This window comes from Vombatus ursinus, unplaced genomic scaffold, assembly GCF_900497805.2.
Source record: "Vombatus ursinus unplaced genomic scaffold, bare-nosed wombat genome assembly UNPS02014812.1, whole genome shotgun sequence".
Lineage (NCBI taxonomy): Eukaryota > Metazoa > Chordata > Mammalia > Diprotodontia > Vombatidae > Vombatus > Vombatus ursinus.
The window spans coordinates 3,899,149-3,921,251 of record NW_020954590.1 but is presented as its reverse complement, the minus strand read 5'-3'; the positions used below and the strand labels follow the sequence as shown (position 1 = coordinate 3,921,251).

The following is a 22,103-nucleotide window of genomic DNA, read 5'->3' as shown; positions in this document are numbered from 1 at the left end:
TAATGAAGAATTATCTATTTGGGGGTTGTCAATTTTGTGGAGTTCTCCATAGTTGATTTTTTTGTACCAGATCAACTCTCTTTCAATTTATGCCACACTCCTAGGCATCTTTTCTTCCACAGTCTTGTTGGTGAAGGCTCAGGAAAATAATGAAAGTTACTAATCTAGCAGCAGCATACAGGTAGCAAATAAGACACAGTCTTGGTGGCTGGAAGCTGGATTGGAATCATGGCAGTCTAGGTACAAGTTCTAAGATGCCAGCTCATCTTACTAGTAGTGTAACCCTGAGTAAGTGACTTAATCTCTCTATGCTTCAGAGTAAGGATATCAAACTCAAATAGAAACTTATCAGTGTGAACTGCATATTGACTTAGAAAACAACAAATTAACATTATCTTCATTATGTTGTATTTTTTTTTTGTTAAATAGTTCCAAATTACTTTTTAATCTGGTTCCAATCTCGGGAGTTTTGCAGGCCCCTGGAGTTTGACACTTCTATCCTTAGGAAACTCCTTAGGATCAGAGACCCTTCACTGGGGGGGAAAAACATTTTATATTTTCATATACATATACATACACACACACATACACAAGTATGTGTATATGTGTGTATATGTATATATACACACATATATATTATAAATAATATATATACATACACACTTATCTTACTTTCCAAAGCAAAGTAGAGTATTTTAAATTGAAGGTCTAGATCAACCATTCAATCCATCAGTAAACATTAATTAAGTGCCTACTGTGTGCCAGGCACTGTGCTAAATACTGGGGATACAAAAAGAGGCAAAAGGCAGTCTCTTCCCTCAAGGAGCTTACAATCTAATGGGGGAGACAACAGGCAAATAAGTATATACAAAGCAAGCTATATACAGGTTAAATAGGGAGTCATTAATAGGGGGAAGGCATTAGAATTAAGAGGATTTAGAAGGGTGTCTTATAAGATAGGATTTTACATTGGGACTTAAAGGAATCCAGGGACCACTCAATATAGTGCACTTGTGAAAATGAATGCTGGCTTTGCAGTCACATGGCCTGCGTGTGAGCTCTGGCTCTGTGACTCACTGACCACTTATGACTTGGGGTTAAAGCAACTTCCGTCTCCAAATCTTTTATCCCTCCCTCAATTGCCTTTTATTGTTGTCTCCCTGGGGCCTCAAATTATTACAGAATAACAGGTTGTTTTGATACAATACTTTACATTGTACCAGATAACACCTTCACAGCATCATTCAAATGTATTCACGTCTGTTTTACTGATAAGAAACTATCTTCTCAGAATTGTGACATGGACATAGCTTGTATCAGGGCCAAAACTCAAACCCACATCTTGTGACTCCAAGTTGAGTGCTTTCTCAGTACGCCATGTTGCATTACAGAAGGCAGGGCCTACACCTTTGTAGTTCCTTTTACTGCAACACCTGAGGGTTAGGTAACCCACCCAGATTACCTGAGCTTAATTTTGGACATTGGCTCTGTGTGTGTTCTCCCCTGGAATCTCAGAGAAGCTACTGGATATATAGTAATTCGGAATTGATACCAAAAGATACATGTGTGACATATCTTCTCTAAAATTTAACTTTCCATTCTAGAAAAAGTCTTAAATACTTATTTTTGAGTGTCTGATTGGGTGCATTTTTTAAAAGTAAAACAAGTTAAAATAGACTACAGTCCTATAGATTTAAAAACAAAAAAAGAAATATTAAGATATTAGCACTAAGATTTTAGAACATAAAATAACCTATGTTGGGTTACGTGGCCTCCTACTCCATCCCTGGCAGTGGAAAAGAAGAATCTCCTCATTTTAGGGGTTAAAATGTAAGATGTACTCCAGATGACAAGGAAACTGAGCCCAGGAAAGGTACAAGTGATTTCACTACATATCCTGACACCTGGTCTAGTTCTTTTTCTTAATACCTCTTGGGCCAGAGATGGTAGGAGTTTACCTAAAAAGCCTTAACTTCCCTTTTGTCAGCCTATGATTCGCATCCATTCATTCATCAGAGCTTATTTTTACATTTATGTTTTATGCCCTCTCTTATGAAGGAGCAATTATATATGAAGTATATAAAATTGTGTGAAGTTAATGTGAATTTAATAGTTTTTCACTGATAAAAAGTTAAAGTTCATTATGTAGATTTCATCAGCTCACACATTTAAAAGTCTTCAGATTCCAGGATTCTGATATTTATGATGGAGGGTTAATCTGCACAAATTATGAAACAATTCATTTGCTACATTTCTCATCTCAGTTTAGTTTCTTTTTAAAGACATAAAATACGTTGAGTTTTGTTCAGGTTATTTCTAATACATGTTAATCAATACATAAAGTAAAAATTCCAGGAAAAAGCATTAACACTGTACAGATTGTCAGTATGCCATTACACTGACTAAGCTTTCACTTTCAAAACGACTGTCCTTTGATTTGTTCTTGGTTGCAACTTTGGGTATTATTCTATCTCAGAATTGCAACCTACAGTACGTAGCAATTTGTATAAATGCTTGAAATCACCATTTCTGCATTTAAAACACCAAGCTCTTTTTTACAGCTTACTCTGACATCTTTCTGCTCTTTGCCAGTAGGAATTTTGCTGGAGCTGTTATATGTCTATTTATGTACAGCTATCTATTGTATGTATACACAATGAAGAAGAAGCATAAACATCCACTCCCAGCTGGAAAAGAATGCCCTGATGCTATGCATGGGTGGATAGATATGCAGCATAATCTTGTAGGTGACTGCAGAAAACTTACTTGCTCACCATCATATCAATCAGTCAATAAACATATTTTCATCACCTATTATGTACTAATCCCTCTGCTAAGGTGGGGATACACAAAAAAACCCAAAGACGGGCAGCAGTGGTGCAGTGGATAGAGCACTGGTCCTGAAGTCAGGAGGACTTCAAATCCGGCCTCAGACCAAACACTTGACACTAGCTGTGTGACCCTGGGCAAGTCACTTAACCCCAATTGCCTTAAAAAAAAAATTAAAAAAAAAACCAAACCCAAAGACAGTCCCTGCAATTGAGGAGCTTGTAATCTAAGGGGGGGGAGACAACATGTAAACAAATATATACAATGCAAGCCACATCCAGGATATATATAAAATCATTTAGGAAGCCACTGCAATCGAGAGGTATTGGGGAAGGCTTCCTATAGAAGATGGGATTTTAGTTGGGACTTAAAGGAATCCAGGAGGGGTCATTAGTCAGAGTGGAGGAGAGAGAGCATTCCCGGCAAAATGAACAGCCGGAGAAAATGTTCAGTGTTTAGAGAAGGGATGTTTTATTCATGGAACAGTCAGGAGGCCAGTGTCACTGGATCGAAGGGTACATGTCAGGGTTGGTAGATTGTCATGTTTTGTGCTTAAAGAGAACCAAAATGACATCACTATGTTGGTGTCAAGGTACAGTGTATCTGACTGTGGTTAATCAGACCAAAACGAGCTTAGAAGGCTCTACCACAAATCGGGTATAAATAGTCCATGTGAACATTTGGAGTGGAGATGTCTGTGAATTTTCACTTCTCACTTTTCTTTGAGCTACCCCAATTCTGCCTGGCTCATAGAGCACAGTGCCTTCTTTGATGTGGGCACACCATGCTAGGTGGTCCTATGCTAGTGTCTCCCATATCTCCCATATCTCACAATCAATTCAAGAATGCTTCAGAGAGACCTTGAGAGTGTCCTTGTATCACTTCTTCTGACCTCCTTGTGAACACCTGCCTTTTATGTGTTCTCTGTAAAATCGTCTTTTAGGGAAATGTGTGTTTGGTATTCAGACATTGTGGCTAGCCCATCAGCAGCAGAATTTGAATGCTTAGCACCTCTTACCATGTGATCTTCATAATCTTCCCAAGATAATTCAGTTTGAGGTGGTTTAGTTTTCTAACATGGCCTCAGTAGACTTTTTTAGGTTTCACAGGCATATGACAACGACGTCAACACAGTGGCTTTGTAGATCTTCAGTTTGGTAGGCAGTCTCTTATCTCCCATATTTTCTTTGGGAACCTCCAAATGCGGAGCTATTTCTGGCAGTGTGTGCATCAACTTCATCTTCTGTGTGTACATCCTTGGAAAGTATATTGCCAAGATAGGTGAACTTATCCATAGCATTCAGTATTTCTCCATTGGCTGTAACCAATTGTTCCATTTATGGATGGTGTAGTGCTAACTGGTGGAGAACTTCTGTTTCTTGATATTAATTATCAGGCCAAAATTAACCCAAGTAGCAGAGAATTGGTCCACACTCTGTTGCATTGCAGCAGTAAGTGCACAAAAAGTCATCCACCAGCTCTCCCTCCAATTTAGTCTTGGCTTGTAGCCTTTTCAAGTTAAATAATTTTACCGGCAGTGCAGTTGCTTACCTTTATGCCATTTTCATCCCTATCGAAGGTGTCTGACAATATCACTGAAAATGTCATACTTAAAAAGCATGGGAGCAAACACACAGCCCTGCTTCACTCCACTGGTGACTGGGAAAGCCCAAGAACATTGTCCTTTATCCAGTACACATGCAAGCATGCTGACATATAATACTAATGAACTTCTTCAGGCAATCAGATTTTCCCATGACCTTCCACAAGCCCTCACAACTGACAGTATCAAATGCCATGGTCAGATCAACAAACTTTGTGTCCAGACCTCTGTTTTGCTCTTGGCATTTCTCCCAGAGTTGTCCAGCAGCAAACACCATATTGACCATTCCTCCTCGGCCCTTTCTGAAGCCACACTGGCTCTTGGGTAGATGACCATCTTCCAAGTGAAGGATCAGCTTATTAAGGAGGACTCTGGAAAGAATCTTGCCACCAGTGATTAAGAGAGACACTCCCTCTATGATTGTCACAGAACAACCTATTTCCTTTTCCTTTATAGATGGACAGTGGAGGTATCTTTGAATTCATGAGGGATAGCCTTCTCTTGCAATATTACCTGGAAGATCTCAGTCAGGTTTTGTATGAACAGTTGACCTTTTGCTTTGTAAGTCTCAGCTGGAAAAGAATCAGCATTAGATATCTTGCTACATGAGAAAAACTTAATGGCATTTAAAACCTCTTCTTCAGTTAGAAGTTCAGCTAGAGAGGGATTGACTTCAAATTGAGGTGTACGGTCAATGGTGTCAGCATTGGTTGATGATGGTCTGTTGAGGATACTATGGAAGTGTTCAGCTCACCTCTCCAGGATCATGTCCTTATCACTGATCAGTGTGGCTCTATCAGTGCTGAGTAGTTGGATGCACTGTAGGTCTTTGGCCCATAAATAGCCTTCAGGGAACTGTAAATATACTGTGAATTGTTACTATCAGCATAAAACTGAATTTCATCTGCTTTCTTATGGAGCCATCAATCCTGCATCCCTCTGAGCTCCACTTGCACTTTACTTTTGATGGAGTTCAACACTGCCTTACTAGAGATGTATAATTTGTCCTGCTGGTAAACCCTATGAAGTTCTTGTTTTTTTGTTTAGTAGCTCTGAATTTCCCCATCATTTTCATCAAACCAATCTTGATGTTTGCAAGTGTTCTGGCTCTGATGCTGCCAGATCTCTGTAAGCTGCCCATTCCTTTTCTGCTCCACTGTTGCCAACCTTGTGTTGGTTCAGCTTTCCCTTATAAGTTATTAAGAAACTGTTCACACTCAGGGAAGCATTCTAATCTGTTGACATTAAATCTAATGGTATTCTGGAACCACCACTTTTGTTGAATGAGAATGTTCAGCTTGGAGAGGATAAGTCTTTGATTGGTTCAGCAGTCTGTGCCACACCTCACCTTTATCACCCTCACATTCTGTCTGTTTCTTCCTTACAATGACAAAGTATATTAAATGCCAATGTTTGCAGTGAGGATGCATTCATGAAGTTTTATTGAATTTAAATAAACTTGGTGATGAGAAGGTCATGAGACACACAAGTCTTCAAACATACGTGATCGTTGCTGTTACTGTTTCCAAGTTCATTCCTCTCAAGGACTCCCTGCCATGTCAGCTAGTTTGTGCCTACCCTGGCATTAAAGTCACCAAGAATTACAAGATTGTCCTCTTTTGGCACATTGTTGATGGGGTCTCTATATCTTTGTAAAAAATTTCTTTGAGAATTGGAAATTGAGGGGATGCTCATCAATTGGGGAATGGCTGAACAAGTTGTGGTATATGAATGTAATGAAATACTATTGTGTTATAAGAAATGATGAGCAGGCAGACTTCAGAAAAACCTGAAAAGACTTTATGGATTGATACTGAGTGAAGCGAGCAGAACCAGGACAATGTTGTGCATGGAAACAGCCACGTTGTGCAATGATTAATGTTGACAGACTTAGCCCCTCTTAGCAATGCATGGATCTAAGACATCTCCAAAGGCCTCATGATGAAAAATGCTATCCACAACCAAAGAAAGAACTACAGAGTTTGAATGCAGATCAAAGCATACTATTTACTATTTTTTTCTTCTGTTTTGCTTTGTTTCCTCTTTCTGGCGGTTCCTCCTGTTGGTTCTAATTCTTCTTACAACATCACTAATGTGAAAATATGTTTAATAGGAATGTATATGTATAGCCTATATCAGATTGCGCACTGTCTTGGGGAGAGAGGAGGGGAGGGAGGGGGAGAAAAATTTAAAACTCAAAAACTTATGGAAGTGATTGTTGATAAATCAAAATAAATTATTAAAAATTTTTTAAAAAATTTCTTTGACCTCATCAGGGTTTATTATGGTGGCAGCATACATACTGATGATGGTAGTGTGGTCCTTTGCTGCAATTGGCAATCACATTGTCATGAGTCTGTCATTGACTCTTTTGAGAGGCATACAAGTTTGCTGACTAGATTAGTTTTGATTGTGAAATCTATGATAGCTTCATGGTACTTCCCATCACTGTGGACATTCTAGAAAAATGTGTACCCAGCTCTGACTTCTGTAAGCTGGATTTCACTTGCCAGCCTTGTTTCACTCCAGGCTATTATTTGTGTCAGAAACCATGCGGATACTGGAATGATCAGCTATTTGGATGCAATACCTGCTGAGTTTTCTCACAACAAGAGCTGTTCAACTTTCAGGTCTGCTGGATTTTGTGCTGTCCATAAGCATACATATGTTCCACACAACAGTGGTGAGCGGAATCATCTTTGCAAAAGTTTTTGTACATTTTTTTTGTGTTTTGAACACAGAGAAGGATCCCCACCTCCCACAGTAAGCAGGCCAGAGTTAAACAAAGCAGACAATTTTCAGTGCACCTTTTCTAGCCCCTTCCTCACCTCAGGAGGTGAACAATGCAGTACTTAAGAAAGGCAGCTGCTCAGACATCCAAGGGGCTCCCAAATCCCACTGCTGCTTTGGTCCAGGGAGAAGATGACATTATGGCCTGGGCTGCCTCTGTTCAGAGATGGAACTAAAGCTCCCAGTATATGAGCACTTGCGTCTTCAACACCTACCCATTACCACAGGACTTTAAAGTAGGTAAAAATGGTAAAATGGTATTGGTAATATCTTGTACACATAAGTTGGATTTAAGCGGCAGAGCTTTGCAAAATTGTCGGCCTCACTTTCTCTTCTAGAGTCATTGGTCATTTTATTTTATTTAAATGAGAAATTCAGTTCAACAAGCACTGAATTGAAAATGCCAAGAGCAAGTATATTTGACTTGTTTTTGTCACATTTCTCTCTGTTTCCATTAGGGCAAAACAAGCTTTTTAAAATAAAAAAATGTTATTTATTTTTATGTTTAGTATTTGACATTATACTTGTTTAAGTACTGGCATGATCTCTGACACAAATAGATGCCAGTACAGATGGCTAAACAAAAGAACTTTTAAAGAGAAATTTCTTGGAAAAAATATACTTTACAGTGTGTACAATGTTAATAAAAATACTATTACAATGTTTACAGTGTTAACAAAGAGTTTCCATTAACTTTGATAGGTCATGATCATAGGCTTGAAAAATGAGTCTATAAATTTGAGTTCAGCTTTGTTCAGGTTTGGGTGACATTTAATACTTTATTACCTAAACTCCTCTATTTATAAAATGGGGGAAATGATACCTCAAACTACCACAAAGGGATGAAAATGAAAATAGATTAACTTTCTTTTATTATAAATGAATGAATGAATGAATGAAAAAAAAATTATTAAGGGTTTACTCCATGCCAAAAACTATGCCAATTTTAACTCTGATACACTATTCTCAGAAAATATTTTGTGAGTAAGATTAAGTTGTGTCAGAATCCATAGACAATAGTGGGTTAATGATCATTAACTACTAGTTTTTCCATAATATTATGGTTGCGGAAATTCAAAAGATTCATTTTGCAAATATTAATTGAAAACTCAGTATGTGCAAGTCACTGTAGATTTTACATTTTATATCTACATATATATGTATATGTATACATATATATGTAAAATACCATTTCAGTAGTATTTACCAAAATAGTATACTGCTAGTAGTATACTACTAGTATTTTATATGAAATATTTTCATATATTTTTAATCTACAGTGCCTTGCACATATTGCATTTTCAATCAATATTTGTTAAATATGAATATATATATATTATATATGTATGTAGATATGTGTGTGCATGTCTGTGGATATACACGCATATGTACATAGATATATGTGTGTGTGTATTCTTTTTTTTTTTAAACAATCCCTGTCCTTAACGAGATAAAGCATACAAACAAATCACTGTAATACAAGCTATAAAGTGAAACTAGAATGAAAAGTTAATAGAGCTTTGTTGGGTCAGAGGAGAGAAACATTACATTTAAGTGGGAGGATTCAGAGGAGTCTTCATCGAGGAGTTATCAAGCAGAACCTTGAAAAATAAGAATTTTATAACAGAGAGAGTGGTATGTTCAAGAAACAGAAGACCAGCACAGCTGCCCTGTTGTGTTCATTAAGGGGAATTTGGGGAGAAAAAACTGAATTGCACTTGGAGAAAAGATAAGGAAGAGGCAGACGGGTAAATTATATTACAGGAAAAGGCACAAAAACCTATTACAGTAGAGGGAAAGAAGGGAGGGAGATGAGCATTGTTTGAACCTCACTCATCAGATTTGGCTCAAGGAGGGAATAACATAATCAGTTAGATATAGAAATCTAACTTACCCTATAGGCAGTAGGAGGGAAAAGGGGAAAGAAAAGAGAGGGAGGATAGAAAGGAGGGAAGAAGTAGTAAGGGTAAAGAGGAAAAAAAGGGAGGGGACTAATAAAAGGGCGGGTTGACTGAGGGAGGCAGTGTTCCAAAGCAAAACACTATTGAGAAGGGAAAGGGAGAAAGGAAAAATAAAAGCATAAATGGGAAGTAATAGGATGGAGAGAAAGACAGTAATCATAATTGTGAATGTGATTGGAATGAACTCTCCCATAAAGTGGAAGCAGATAGCAGAATGGATTAAAAAACATAATCCTACAATATGTTGTTTACAGGAAACACATTTGAAAAAGAATGACACACACAGGGTAAAGGTAAAAGGCTTGAGTAGAATATATTATGTTTCACCTGAAGTAAAACAAGCAGTGGTAACAATCCTGATCTCAGACAAAGCAAAAGCAAAAATCTTATTAAAAGAGATAAAGAAGGAAACTACGTCCTGCTAAAAGGCACCAGAGACAATGAAGTAATATCATTACTAAATGTATATGAAGCAAGTGGTTTAGCATCCAGATTCTTAGAGGAAAAGTTCAGGGAGTTACAGGAAGAAATTGACAGCAAAACTATACTAGTGGAGGATCTCAACCTCCCCCTCTTTGAACTAAATAAATCTAACCACAAAATAAACAAGAAAGAAGTTAAGGACATGAATAGAATTTTAGAAAAGTTAGATGTAGTAGAACTCTGGAGAAAATTGAATGGAGATAGAAAAGAATATGCTTTTTCCTCATTGGTACATGGCACATACACAAAAATTGACCATGTACTAGGGCATAAAAACCTCACAATCCAGTGCAGAAAGGCAGAAATATTAAGGGCATCCTTTTCAGATCATGATGCAATAAAAATTATATGTAATAAAGGACCATGGAAAGACAGACTAAGAATTAATTGGAAACTAAATAATCTAATCCTAAAGAACGAATGGGTCAAACAACAAATCATAGAAACAATCAGTAACTTCATTCAAGAGAATGAAGATAATGAGACAACATACCAAAACTTATGGAATTCAGTGAAAGCAGTTCTTAGGGGAATTTTTATATCTCTCAATGCTTACATGAATAAAATAGAGAAAGAGGAGATCAATGGATTGGGCATGTAACTAAAAAAAAAATAGAAAAAGAAAAAACTAAAAATCCTCAATTAAATACCAAATTAGAAAAACTGAAAACCAAAGAAGAGATTAATAAAATTGAAATTAAGAAAACTATTGAACTAATAAATAAAACTAAGAGCTGGTTTTATGAAAAAAAAAACAATAAAATAGATAAACCTTTGGTTAATTTAATTAAAAAAAGAAAGAAGAAAACCAAATTACCAGTATCAAAAATGAAAAGGGTGAATCCACCACCAATGAAGAGGAAATTAAAACAATATTTAAGAACTATTTTGCCCAACTGTATGCCAGTAAATTTGACAATCTTAGTAAAATGGATGAATATTTATAAAAATATAAATTGTCCAGATTAACAGAAGAGGAAGTAAAATGCTTAAATAACCCCATCTCAGAAAAAGAAATTGAACAAGCCATCAATGAACTCCCTAGGAAAAAACCTCCAGGGCAAGATGGATTTACAAGTGAATTCTATGAAACATTTAAAGAACAATTAATTCCAATACTATATATACTATCCGGGAAAATAGGCAAAGGAGTTTTACCATATTCTTTTTATGATACAAATATGGTACTGATACCTAACCCGGAAAGAGCCAAAACAGAAAGAAAATTATAGACCAATTTCCCTAATGAATATAAATGCAAAAATTTTAAATAAACATTAGCAAATAAGGGGCAGCTAGGTGGTACAGTAGATAGAGCACCAGCCCTGAAGTGAGGAGTACCTGAGTTCAAGTCTGGCCTCAGATCAAACACTGGACACTTACTAACTGTGTGACCCCAGGCAAGTCACTTAACCTCAATTGCCTAAAATAAAAATATTAACAAATAGATTACAGCAACTTATAACAAAAATAATACATTATGACCAGGTAGGATTTATATTGAACCAGGGCTGGTTCAATATTAGGAAAACTAGACTTCCGCTTCCGGGAGCCAAGATGGTGGAGTAAAAAGGTAGTCACTCTCACCCTCCCCTATCAACCTCTGAAAACCCAAAAAATATCACCCCAGAAAAAAAACTGGAACAGCTGAACCAGAAGAAAGACAGGGTGTAGCAGTGCAGTAGCCCAGGTAGCTACAGGGATTAACGGGAAAGGCCCCTTTTACCCTGGGGGAAGGGGAGCAGTACGAAACGGGAGTCGCCCAGTCAGTTAGTGGAAAGACCCACTTTAGCACACCAGGAGGAGATTCCAGTGCCTCAGCATTCTACAGCAAACGGGTCTCCCAATGCCTCAGCAAAAATAAGGGAAGCAGCACTACAAAGGCCCTCAGCGGATAAGCACCTGGCAGCATTCGTCTGAAAGGAGCTGAAGAAAGCAACCTAGAGGTGCCAAAAAGTTCCAGCCTTGTTGATTCCAGCCCAACACCAGGTAAGCTATCAGAACCCTACCTCCTCCAATTGCCAACCAGGAGGAGATCCCGAAGCCCAGGTGGTCGAGCAGGCAAATGCCAACAGCTGTACCTCCAAGTGCCTCAGTGAGGGTGGGGTAACTGGTGGAAACCAGCTCAGAAAACCACCAGGTGCCTCAGCATTCTACAGCAAAGAAGTCTCCCAGTGCCTCAACAGAAATAAGGGAGGCAGCACTACAAGGGGCCCCAGGCAGATAAACACCTGGCAGCACTTATCTAAAAAGAGCTAAACAATATTAGGAAAACTGTCAGCATAAATGATCATAACAACAGCAAAACTAACAGAAACCACATGATCATCTCAAAGCTTTTGACAAAATACAGCCACCACTGTTGTCCAATATAATACTATAAACATTAGCTTTAGCAATAAGAGAAGAAAATAAAATTGAAGGTATTAGAATAGGCAAAGAATAAACAAAGCTATAACTCTTTGCAGATGATATGATGATATACTTAGAGAAACCTAGAGAATCAAGTAAAAAACTACTTGAAATAATAAACAATTTTAGCAAAGTTGCAGGCTATAAAATAAAACCACATAAATAAATCATCAGCATTTCTATATAGTACCAACAAAACCCAACAGTAAGAGATAGGAAGAGAAATTCCATTTAAAGTTACTGTAGACATTATAAAATATTTAGGAGTCTACCTACCAAAACAAACCCAGGAACTATATGAACACAATTACAAAACACTTTTCACACAAATAAAGTCAGATCTAGATAATTGGAAAAACGTCAGTTGCTTGTGGGTAGGCTGAGCTAATATAATAAAAATGACAATTCTACCTAAGCTAATTCACTTATTCAGTGCCATACCAATCAAACTACCAAAAAATTATTTTATAGAGTTAGAAAAAATAATAACAAGATTCATCTGGAAGAACATAAGGTCCAGAATATCAAGGGAACTAATGAAAAGAAATGCTAGGGAAGGTGGCCTAGCCATTCCAGATCTTAAATTATATTATAAAGCACCAATCATCAAAACTGCTTGGTACTGGCTAAGAAATAAGAGTGGTGGATCAATGGAATAGGTTAGCTATGCAAAACACAGTAGTCAATATCTATAGTAATCTACTATTTGATAAACCCAAAGATCCCAGCTTCTGGGATAAGAACTCACTCTTTGAAAAAAAACTGCTGGGAAAACTATAAAAGAATATGGCAGAAACTAGGCATAGACCAAAATCTTATACCATATACCAAAATAAAGTCAAAATGGGTTCATGATTTAGATATAAAGGCTGATACTGTAAGTAAACTGGGAGAGCAAGGAATAGTTTACCTGTCAGATTTATGGAGAACAGAAGAATTCATGACCAAACAGGAGATAGAGAACATGAAATGCAAAATGGATAATTTTGATTATATCAAATTGAAAAGTTTTTGCACAAACAAAGTCAATGCCACCAAGATTAGAAGTAAAGTAGAAAATTGGGAAAGAATTTTTACAACCAGTCTCTCTGATAAGGGCCTCATTTCTAAAATATATAGAGAACTAAGTCAAATTTATAAGAATACTAGTCATTCCCTAATTGATAAATGGTCAAAGGATACGAACAGGCAGTTTTCAGATGAAGAAATTAAAGCCATCTACAGTCATATGAAAAAAATGTTCTAAATCACTATTGATTAGAGAAATGCAAATCAAAACAACTCTGAGGTACCACATCACACCTATCAGATTGGCCAACATGACAAAACAGGAAAATGATAAATGTTGGAGAAGATAGGGGAAAATTGGAACACTAATGCATTGTTGGTGGAGTTATGAAATGATCCAGCCATTTTGGAGAGCAATTTGGAACTATGCCCAAAGGCCTATAAAAATGTATCCAGCAATAGCACTCCTAGGGCTATATCCCAAAGAGATCACAAAAATAGGAAAAGGATCCACATGTACAACTATATTTATAGCAGCTCTTTCTGTGGTGGCAAAGAATTGGAAATTGAGGGGATGCCTATCAATTGGGGAATGGCTGAACAAGTTGTGGTATATGATTGTAATGGAATACTATTGTGCTATAAGAAATGATGAGCAGGCAGACTTCAGAAAAACCTGGAAAGACTTGTATGGACTGATGCTGAGTGAATTGAGACATTGTACACAGTAACAGCCAAGTTATTTGATGACTAACTTTGATAGACTTGGCTCTTCTCAGCAATGCAATGATCTAATACATCTCTAAAAGTCTCATCATGGAAAATACTATCCACATCCAGAGAAAGAACTGTGGAGTTAGAATGCAGATCAAAGCATACTATTTGCTTTTTTTCTCTTCTGCTTTGTTTTGTTTCATCTTTTCTTGTGGTTCCTCCTATTGGTTCTGATTCTTCCTTACAACATGACTAATGTGGGAAAAAAAAAAAAGAAAGAAAGAAAGAAATGAACAGGATGCTTTTAGAAAAACTTGGAAAGACTTATGTGAACTGATGCAAAATGAAATGAGTAGAACCAGAACATTGTACACAGTAACAGCAATACTGTAAGAGGATCAGCTGTGAATGACTTAGCTTTTCTCAGCAATACAATGATCCAAGACAACTGTGAAAGACTTATGATGAGAAATGCTATCCATCCCCAGAGAAAGAGCTGATAGTATCTGAATACAGATCATCATTTTTCTTGAGTTTTTTTTGTCCATATTTTCTTTTACAACATGACTAATATGGAAAAATGTTTTGCATGACTATACATGTATAACTTACATCAAGTTGCTTATCCTCTCAGGGGATGGAGAGAATTTGGAACTCAGAATTTTAAAAATGAATGTAAAAATTGTTTTTATATGTAATTGGGGAAAAATAAAATTAAAAAAATTTTAAAGAGCACAAATATAAATAAATTTGTGAGTCACAAATATATATAAAAAAGAAGTAACTAATTATATACACGTAAAAAGTGACTGTAGTTTTAACTTTCCTACTAAATTTTCCTCTTAACAATAGGTAGGGAAAAAATTTAAAAGCATTTGGAAAAAGACCTTATTAGAAATTATGTTTCATAAAATGACTCTTTGATCCCAAAGTCTTTGTGTGATTAAAAAAATAATTATAGCTTTCATTTTCATAATTCAGCTGTTTTTTTTTTAAATTATTTGTCCTTATTTAAGGAGGCTGTTTTAGCATTGATAGGACACATAGAAACATGTCACAATTAGAACATTCATCTAAGAGATGGAATTTTGTGGTGTTACTTCGCAAAAAATGTCTGATTTTTTTTAATAGTTCTCAGATACGGTCTTTTAAATCTCGAGAGAAAGCAGAGAAGGGAAGGGAAAAAGCATTTATATAGCACCTTCTGTGTCCCTGGAACTGTGCTAACTAAATATTTTACAAATATTATGTCATTTGATCCTCACAACAACCCTGAAAGGTAGGTCTTATTATTGTTCCCATTTTTATAGTTTTGGAAACTGAGGTCAACAAAGGGTAAGTGGTTTTTCCAGGGTCATATAGCTAGTAAGTGTTTGAGGAAAATTTGAACTCAGGTCTTCCTGATTCCAGGCTCAGCACTCTATCTACTTTTTCATCAGCTATCTCTGCTTTAGCATAGAATTTGCAGTTTTCTTCAAGAGTCAGCATGCATAGACAGCTTCATTCTTCATATCGTTTTCATTTAATTTTCCCACTTTATTGGCCTAAACAGGTATTTTAAAAATTGCTACTAGGGCAGCCTGACTTACAAAAATGAAGTTATCACTTTTTTGTAGTGCTATGTCATCATGCATAATAATTTTTATAATGTGAGTATTGGTTGGTTGTTGGTGATAGTGCATATTTCAGGAAGAATACAAATAGACCCTTCCAGGCTCAGCTCAGCCAGCAGTGCTGAAAAGTAACAAGAAACGTATTTTGGGTTGTAAGCTGAATAAATGTGACTTGGAAGTCACAGCATGAGGGCCCATATGCATCTTCAAGGCCTTGTTTTGACAAAATGGCTTATTTCTCCAGGGGGCCATTTTAGCATTTTTTCCAGCTAGTTTCACCTTTCACCAGTTATTTTGTCAACCTCTCCTCCCTCTGCATAATTAGTAGGTAGGTTCATGATTATGGGAATTCTTGTTTGTTTTTCTTCCCTAGTTTACAACTGTCATTACATTATGGTGGGGAAATTATGAAATACAAACTCCCCCCACAATTCATATGAGGAACTCATCTATAAGTTATTGTCTTACAGAGTAAGTAAGGGGGTACTTCAAGGTTAAGTGACTTGCCTAGAGTCATATAGCTACGAGGAGGACTTGAATCCAGGTCTTCCTGTTTTCAGGGCCAGGCCTTTGTCCACCGCACTAAAGAAAAAACACTTAGGAGTCGATTCTGAACAGTTTTCTGGCTTTCAGTGGAATTCATTTAGTTTATAAGTCAATTTAAAGATCATTAGGGTATTAGTATATGACTGTGTGGAAAATTTTTAAGGCAAAATTACAGTAATTTATGATGGAGTTTCAAAATCAGGAAAGGTTATTTTTATCCAAATCATTATGGAGAACAATTCATCACTAACTCCTTAAAGAAATCAAAATGTGAGTTACTGCAGTGAGTTACTTTAAAAATGTTAATATGGTTCTGTGCAACTTAAGTAATTTATTTCAATAGTCTATTCCTCAAAACCCATTTCCAGGAGTTTCCAGCAGCAATTCTGTCATTACAGATATTGCGGTCAATTTTCTTTATCCCACTGGGAAGAAAAATATATACCAAAAACATCCTGAGGAAAAGCCCAAATATGAACCTTCATAAAGTATACTACAGCTCTGATTCATAGTGGAACAATAGTGGTACTTTCTTGTTTTCAAGGAATCTGAAAAGTCAGCAACTTAGATATTAGAAATTAGAGAGGGGGGAAAAAATCTAAACAGATAATTTTAGAGGTATTAGGACAGCTGGAATAAGAAAGGCAAGATGTAAAAGTGAAAGAACGGTGGGCCTGGGTGAGGAGACAGGAGTTTTAAGGGCTGGCTCTTTGGCTGGACCAGTTGCATAACCTCAGACAAATCCCTTCACCCTTCTAAGCCTCAGGCTCTTCATCTGGAAGATGAAGATATTTGTGGTACCTAACTCACAATGTTAATGTAAGGATAACACATAAATTGTAAAGTACTGTATAAAATAAAAGAAGATCAAGTGTTCAGAGACTATTATTTGGGTAATGACTTGTTGGTAAGGTCACATAAAGAAATTCTCTTATTTAGGTCAGGGAGTCAAAAATGTAGTCCAGTCCAATAAGCATTAAGTATCTACAGTGTACAAGGATGCTAAATAGTATGGATGTTTCTGAATATAAGAACAAGTACTCTTGAATATAGACATCAACCTATGTGCTTGTCAATCTTAAATACTATTTTTATCTCTTTTCTCCACAGAATTACAGTGATCCTGTTAATGTTAAAACATCCCAGCCTCTTCAGCGGATTAAGTGTAAAAAGTCAGTGTTCCATGGGTCCACCCACGCTCATTCAGCCCTCTTCCCGAGTTCCCACTCTCACCAACAGCCAAGAATGAAGACTCAAGTAACTGCCATGCACCCTATTCTTCCCAGGAACATAGCACCAAAACCTGATAACCAAAGGCCAGTGACTGTCTCTATAGCTAACGGGACAGTGTCTCCTCCTCAGATTGTGGAAATGAAAATTGATATGCCACTTTACTTTGTCAATTTATTACATTTTAATGATCAATCTACTATGTATTGTGTGGCCCCCTCATTATGTGAGTTTGAGCTCCCTTAAGCCTGTAACTTTAGTTCCCTATTCCGTCTAATTTAAGCATCACCAACCAATCATAGCACAATGCCTGTCTCTTGACACTGGCCAGTCAAAACTCATTCTCCCTCTCTGAAGTCCCACATTATTTTTGTCTCCTATATATTGTTTGGATTTTTGTGTACTCCCCTCAACTATAAAAGAGCTGCTCTGTCAGTTGGATCCTTGGCTACTAAGGACCTTCAGATCCCTTTTATTGGCAATAACTAGCTTTGCTAATAAATTGATAATATTTGAATCTCTGTGCCTCAGTTTCTCTTTATCGCAGATTTTTATCTTGACAAGAGCCCACCTCTTCACCAGAAGCACCAGCCAATCACAATGAGCAGCCAGTTGGAAACCAACTACCAATGCAGGTCCAGTCTGCCTTACATTTACCCACAATGCAACAAGTAAGTATTTGCTAACTCTTGACTCAAGCCTCTTTTGTTAAGCACAGAACAAGATTGTTTATTATAATAAATCAAAAGGGACTTTTATCTCTTTCTCTGTTCTGAAGAATAGAATTATTGTACTTTTACAGCATTTCAGTGTATCAGATGCATTGTGAAACAACTGAGGAAGCAAAGGTTCGAGTTCGAGTTTCTGAGCGTATCAGTTTATCAAGCCATATGTGGCCACTGATTAACAAATTGGGAACAGGCCTCTTCAGCTTGGTATTGGACCCTGAATACAGGAGGAGACAGATTTTTACACATTAAAAGCAAACAACAGGTTATAAACCAGAATGCAAGATTAGGTAATCTGTTTTCTAATTGGAGGAAAGGTTAGGGTTTTCCAAGTTACCAGGTAGGGATGAAGAAGTGTAAAGAACTGAGAGGGTGGAGATGAAGAGGTATAGGGGTTTTGGGTTGCTGAACCCCAAGATTGTAAGGGACCACAGGCCCAGTATGACCTCTGGAAAATTACTAGCGTTGCAGCTGTCCTTGTGATAAGAACAAATTACGGACAAAGCTGTATCTCTTCCTGGAATACCCCGCCCCTATACCATTGGTGGAACTCCCCCACTCCCTCTTACTGTGTGTATAACTACCCTGAGCTTGCTTTCAATAAACGAGACTTGATCAGAAAGCCTGTCTTGTCTCCATTTCCTGTGTCCCCTGCTCCCCTCCTTCTTTTACAGGTCCGGACCTCCGTTGATGTCCCGCGGGACGGGACATTTGGCGCCCAACGTGGGGCCCGAGACCCCCTTAAAAGGAGTAAAGGTTTTTGGTGTGTGCTCCTGTGGAAAAAACGACTGCAGTCACGATACATGAGAATTGGTCGCCGCGGATTTGCCTGATCTGCGGAATAGAGACCTGAGGTAAGGAGACACTCAAAATGGGGCAGGATGCTAGTAGTCATGAAAAATTTGTAGAAGGGCTTAAGGCCTCATTAAAGACACGGGGAGTAAAGGTTAAGAAAAAGGATCTTATACAATTTTTTGTTTTTTTAAAGGACGTTTGTCCTTGGTTCCCCCAGGAAGGAACTATAGATGAGAAAAGATGGAAACGGGTGGGACATTGTCTTAATGATTATTTTAGAACTTTCGGGCCCAAGAAGGTCCCTGTTACTGCGTTCAATTACTGGAATTGTATTTATGATATTTTGAAAATACGTCCTTTTGAGACGGAGGTTTGTAAGATTGTCAGTGAAAAAGACGGAGGCCCCCCGGAGCCTCCTTGTCCATTACCAGCCCCACCCGCAACAGAGGATGAGTCTAGGAAGGATTGTGATTCTGTGTCCATCAACATGCCCTTAGATGATTTCTCCTCCCAAAGTAGGAGAGTTGAGCGCATTTATCCTGTTTTACAAAAGGCTTTGGTCTAGAGGTCAAATGATACCTTAGATCCTACTGATGCAGCTGACCTTGAGCAGGAGGCTGCTTCTTATAATGACCCCTATAATTTCAGTACCGCTCCTGCATGTTTTCCTACTATACAGCACTCTGCTTCCGCGCCCGCTGCTCCTGCTTCTCCACTCCCAACCCCTCATCTTCATGCTTCTCTGCCCCCTTCTGCTCCCCCTTCTTATCATACTCTTCCCCCTTTTCCGCCTGTTGATACTCCCTTGACCTCGCTCCCCTCTCAGATTCAGTTCCTCCAACAGACGTTGATGTTTAAGAAAGAGAAAGCACAGCTGCTTAAGGAACTACGGCTCCTTGATTTGGAACTCGCTGATTGCATTCCTGGCCCTGCTGTTGCTCTCACTGTCCCTACAGTAACCTCCAAACCCAAATCCGAATCCCCTGTTTTGGCCCCCCTCCCCCACACTTAATCGAAGGAGGGAGGACCTGGGCCCCTTTAAAATGGAAGAAGTTTAAGGAGTTAAAAGAGGCACTAAATACAGCGTTTGCAGCTGTTTCCCAATGTGCCCTACAGGCTTTTTGTAAGATTCAGGCTTTGGGGAAACAAAGGCCCTCCCTGACCAAGATTAAAAAGGTCCTGATAAAACCCTTCCCGGATTTCATTGCCCGCCTACAGGCAGCCGCTTGGAGAGGACTATCAGAAGTGCAGAAAACAAAAGAGACTAAATTGTACTATCTATACGGAAAAGCCAGTCAGTTTAAGGCACAATGCCGCCAGATATCTGGTGGAGCCTGCTCTAAGGCAATTTGTTACAATTGTAACAAATCTGGCCATTATGCTAAAGAATGCTGCAAGCCAGTCAGGAGGCGGGGCAAGGAGGGCCCCTCAACAAGCTTACCAGATGGAAGCTCCACCCCCTCGGAATGCGCCCTCGGGGCTGCATCAGGAAAATCTCCGACTTTTACCCGGTGGTTCGGACTTCCCCTTTACAGCAAGAGAATTTTCCAAATCGACCCCGGTGGTTGCTGGTTTGAGATACAATTTATGGGGAAGGGATATTTTGAAGGCTTGTGGTGCATCTGTTTATATACCACCCCCGCAGGATTTTTAATTGGGGCCGTTGGGCAACAGCAAAAATTTTCTTGTATCAGACCCACTCCTCTAACATGGAGATCTAATAACCCAGTCTGGGTACCCCAATGGCCCCTCCCTGCAGAGAAAGCCCAGGCTTTACGTGATATAGTGCAGCACCAGTTACAGGTGGGGCACATTGAGCCCACGTCCAGCCCCTGGAACAGCCCAGTGTTTGTAATAAAAAAGAAATCAGGGAAATTTCGAATGTTAATAGATCTCAGGGCGGTTAACACCACCCTAGAGCCCATGGGAACCCTACAGCCTGGCCTTCCCTCCCCTAATTTAGTGCCATCTGGATGGCCTGTGACAGTCATAGACATCCAAGATTGTTTTTTCTCTATCCCATTATCCCCAGAAGATAGAAAGAGATTTGCCTTTACCATACCCACTACCAATAATGCAGGACCAGATTTAAGATATCAGTGGAAGGTCCTGCCCCAAGGAATGTGCTGCAGTCCCACCTTATGTCAGGCTTATGTGGGGAGAGTGCTGGACCCTATCAGGGACAAATGGCCTAAAGCCACAATACTTCACTATATGGACGATATTTTATTAGCCACCAGCAGTGATGAAACATTAGCAAGATTAGTAAAAGAAACCATCTCTGCACTTGCTCATTATGGTTTGGTGGTGGCCCCTGACAAAGTCCAACAAAATTACCCACTTATATACCTAGGCCTTGTATGGAGGCTGTTTCTATTAGCAATCAAATTCCTGAATTAGGGCTTGATAAGATAACCACCTTGAATCACTTCCAAAAGTTAGTGGGACAGATCCAATGGCTCAGGGCCCGCACACCCATTCCTCCTGCTGTAATGCAGCCTTTATATGATATCTTAAAAGGAAATTCAGATTTAAACTCCCCTCGGGCATGGACTCCTGCTGCTAAGGCAGCAGTGTCCCAAATATTCTCACTTGCTGCCCAGGCCCAGACCGCCAGATGGGACCCCAAAGGTAGAATAGAGGTCTCCTTGGTCAATCAACAGAGTCCTTTTTGTGTCATACACCAAGGTCCCAAATTATTAGAATTTGTATATGCAAAGAAGGCTCACAAGGTACTGCCAAATTATTATGAGATGTTAGGGGAACTAGCCTTAGCTGCAGTACAAAGGGCTGTCCACTTGTCTGGACAACGACCTTTACTTTACTCGAATTTTGAACCTGGACAGCGAGAAGCCATTATGCAAACCTATTGGTCTTGGGCACATTGCTCCCAATGGGCTGAGATAAGTCCTCATTCCTCCTGTCTGCTTCTCCCTATGCTAGAGCAAATAACCTTAGCACCACCCCAACGAAAGGTTATGGGAGAACCTGTTCAAGGCCCAAATGTTTTCACTGATGCTATAAAAAACTATAAGGCCTCTATTTATCATGAGGCCTCCAAGGAAATAACAGTATTAGAAACCCCCTATGACTCTACCCAGAAAAATGAGCTCTTTGCCATCCTCCAGGCTTGCCGTAAATATCCTGAGCCTATAAACATAATCTCTGATAGTCTATATGCAGTAAAGGTTCTTAAATGCATAGAGGACGCTGTCCTCCAACCTCATAAGTCCACCATATCCTCTCTCCTGAGGGAATTACAGCAAATTTTGTTGCAGCGAAAAAACCCCCTTTACATTCTCCATGTTTATTCTCATCAGTCTACCTCAGGAGGCATTTTTGAGGGCAATGATGTAGCAGATCGTGCTTTACAGTGCTCCCTACTGCCAGG

General features: G+C 38.5%; 1 protein-coding gene across 1 annotated transcript in view; it reads left to right on the top strand.

The window, feature by feature from the left end:
- LOC114053817 (thymocyte selection-associated high mobility group box protein TOX-like) overlaps nucleotides 1-19,724 on the top strand; it is a 60,724-nt gene extending 41,000 nt beyond the window's left edge. The window contains 6 exon segments of the mRNA XM_027876946.1: nucleotides 17,070-17,324; nucleotides 17,754-17,789; nucleotides 17,792-17,860; nucleotides 19,083-19,227; nucleotides 19,392-19,405; nucleotides 19,539-19,724. Coding sequence (XP_027732747.1) covers nucleotides 17,070-17,324; nucleotides 17,754-17,789; nucleotides 17,792-17,860; nucleotides 19,083-19,227; nucleotides 19,392-19,405; nucleotides 19,539-19,724 — 705 coding nt within the window.
- The last annotated feature ends 2,379 nt before the right edge of the window (nucleotides 19,725-22,103 follow it).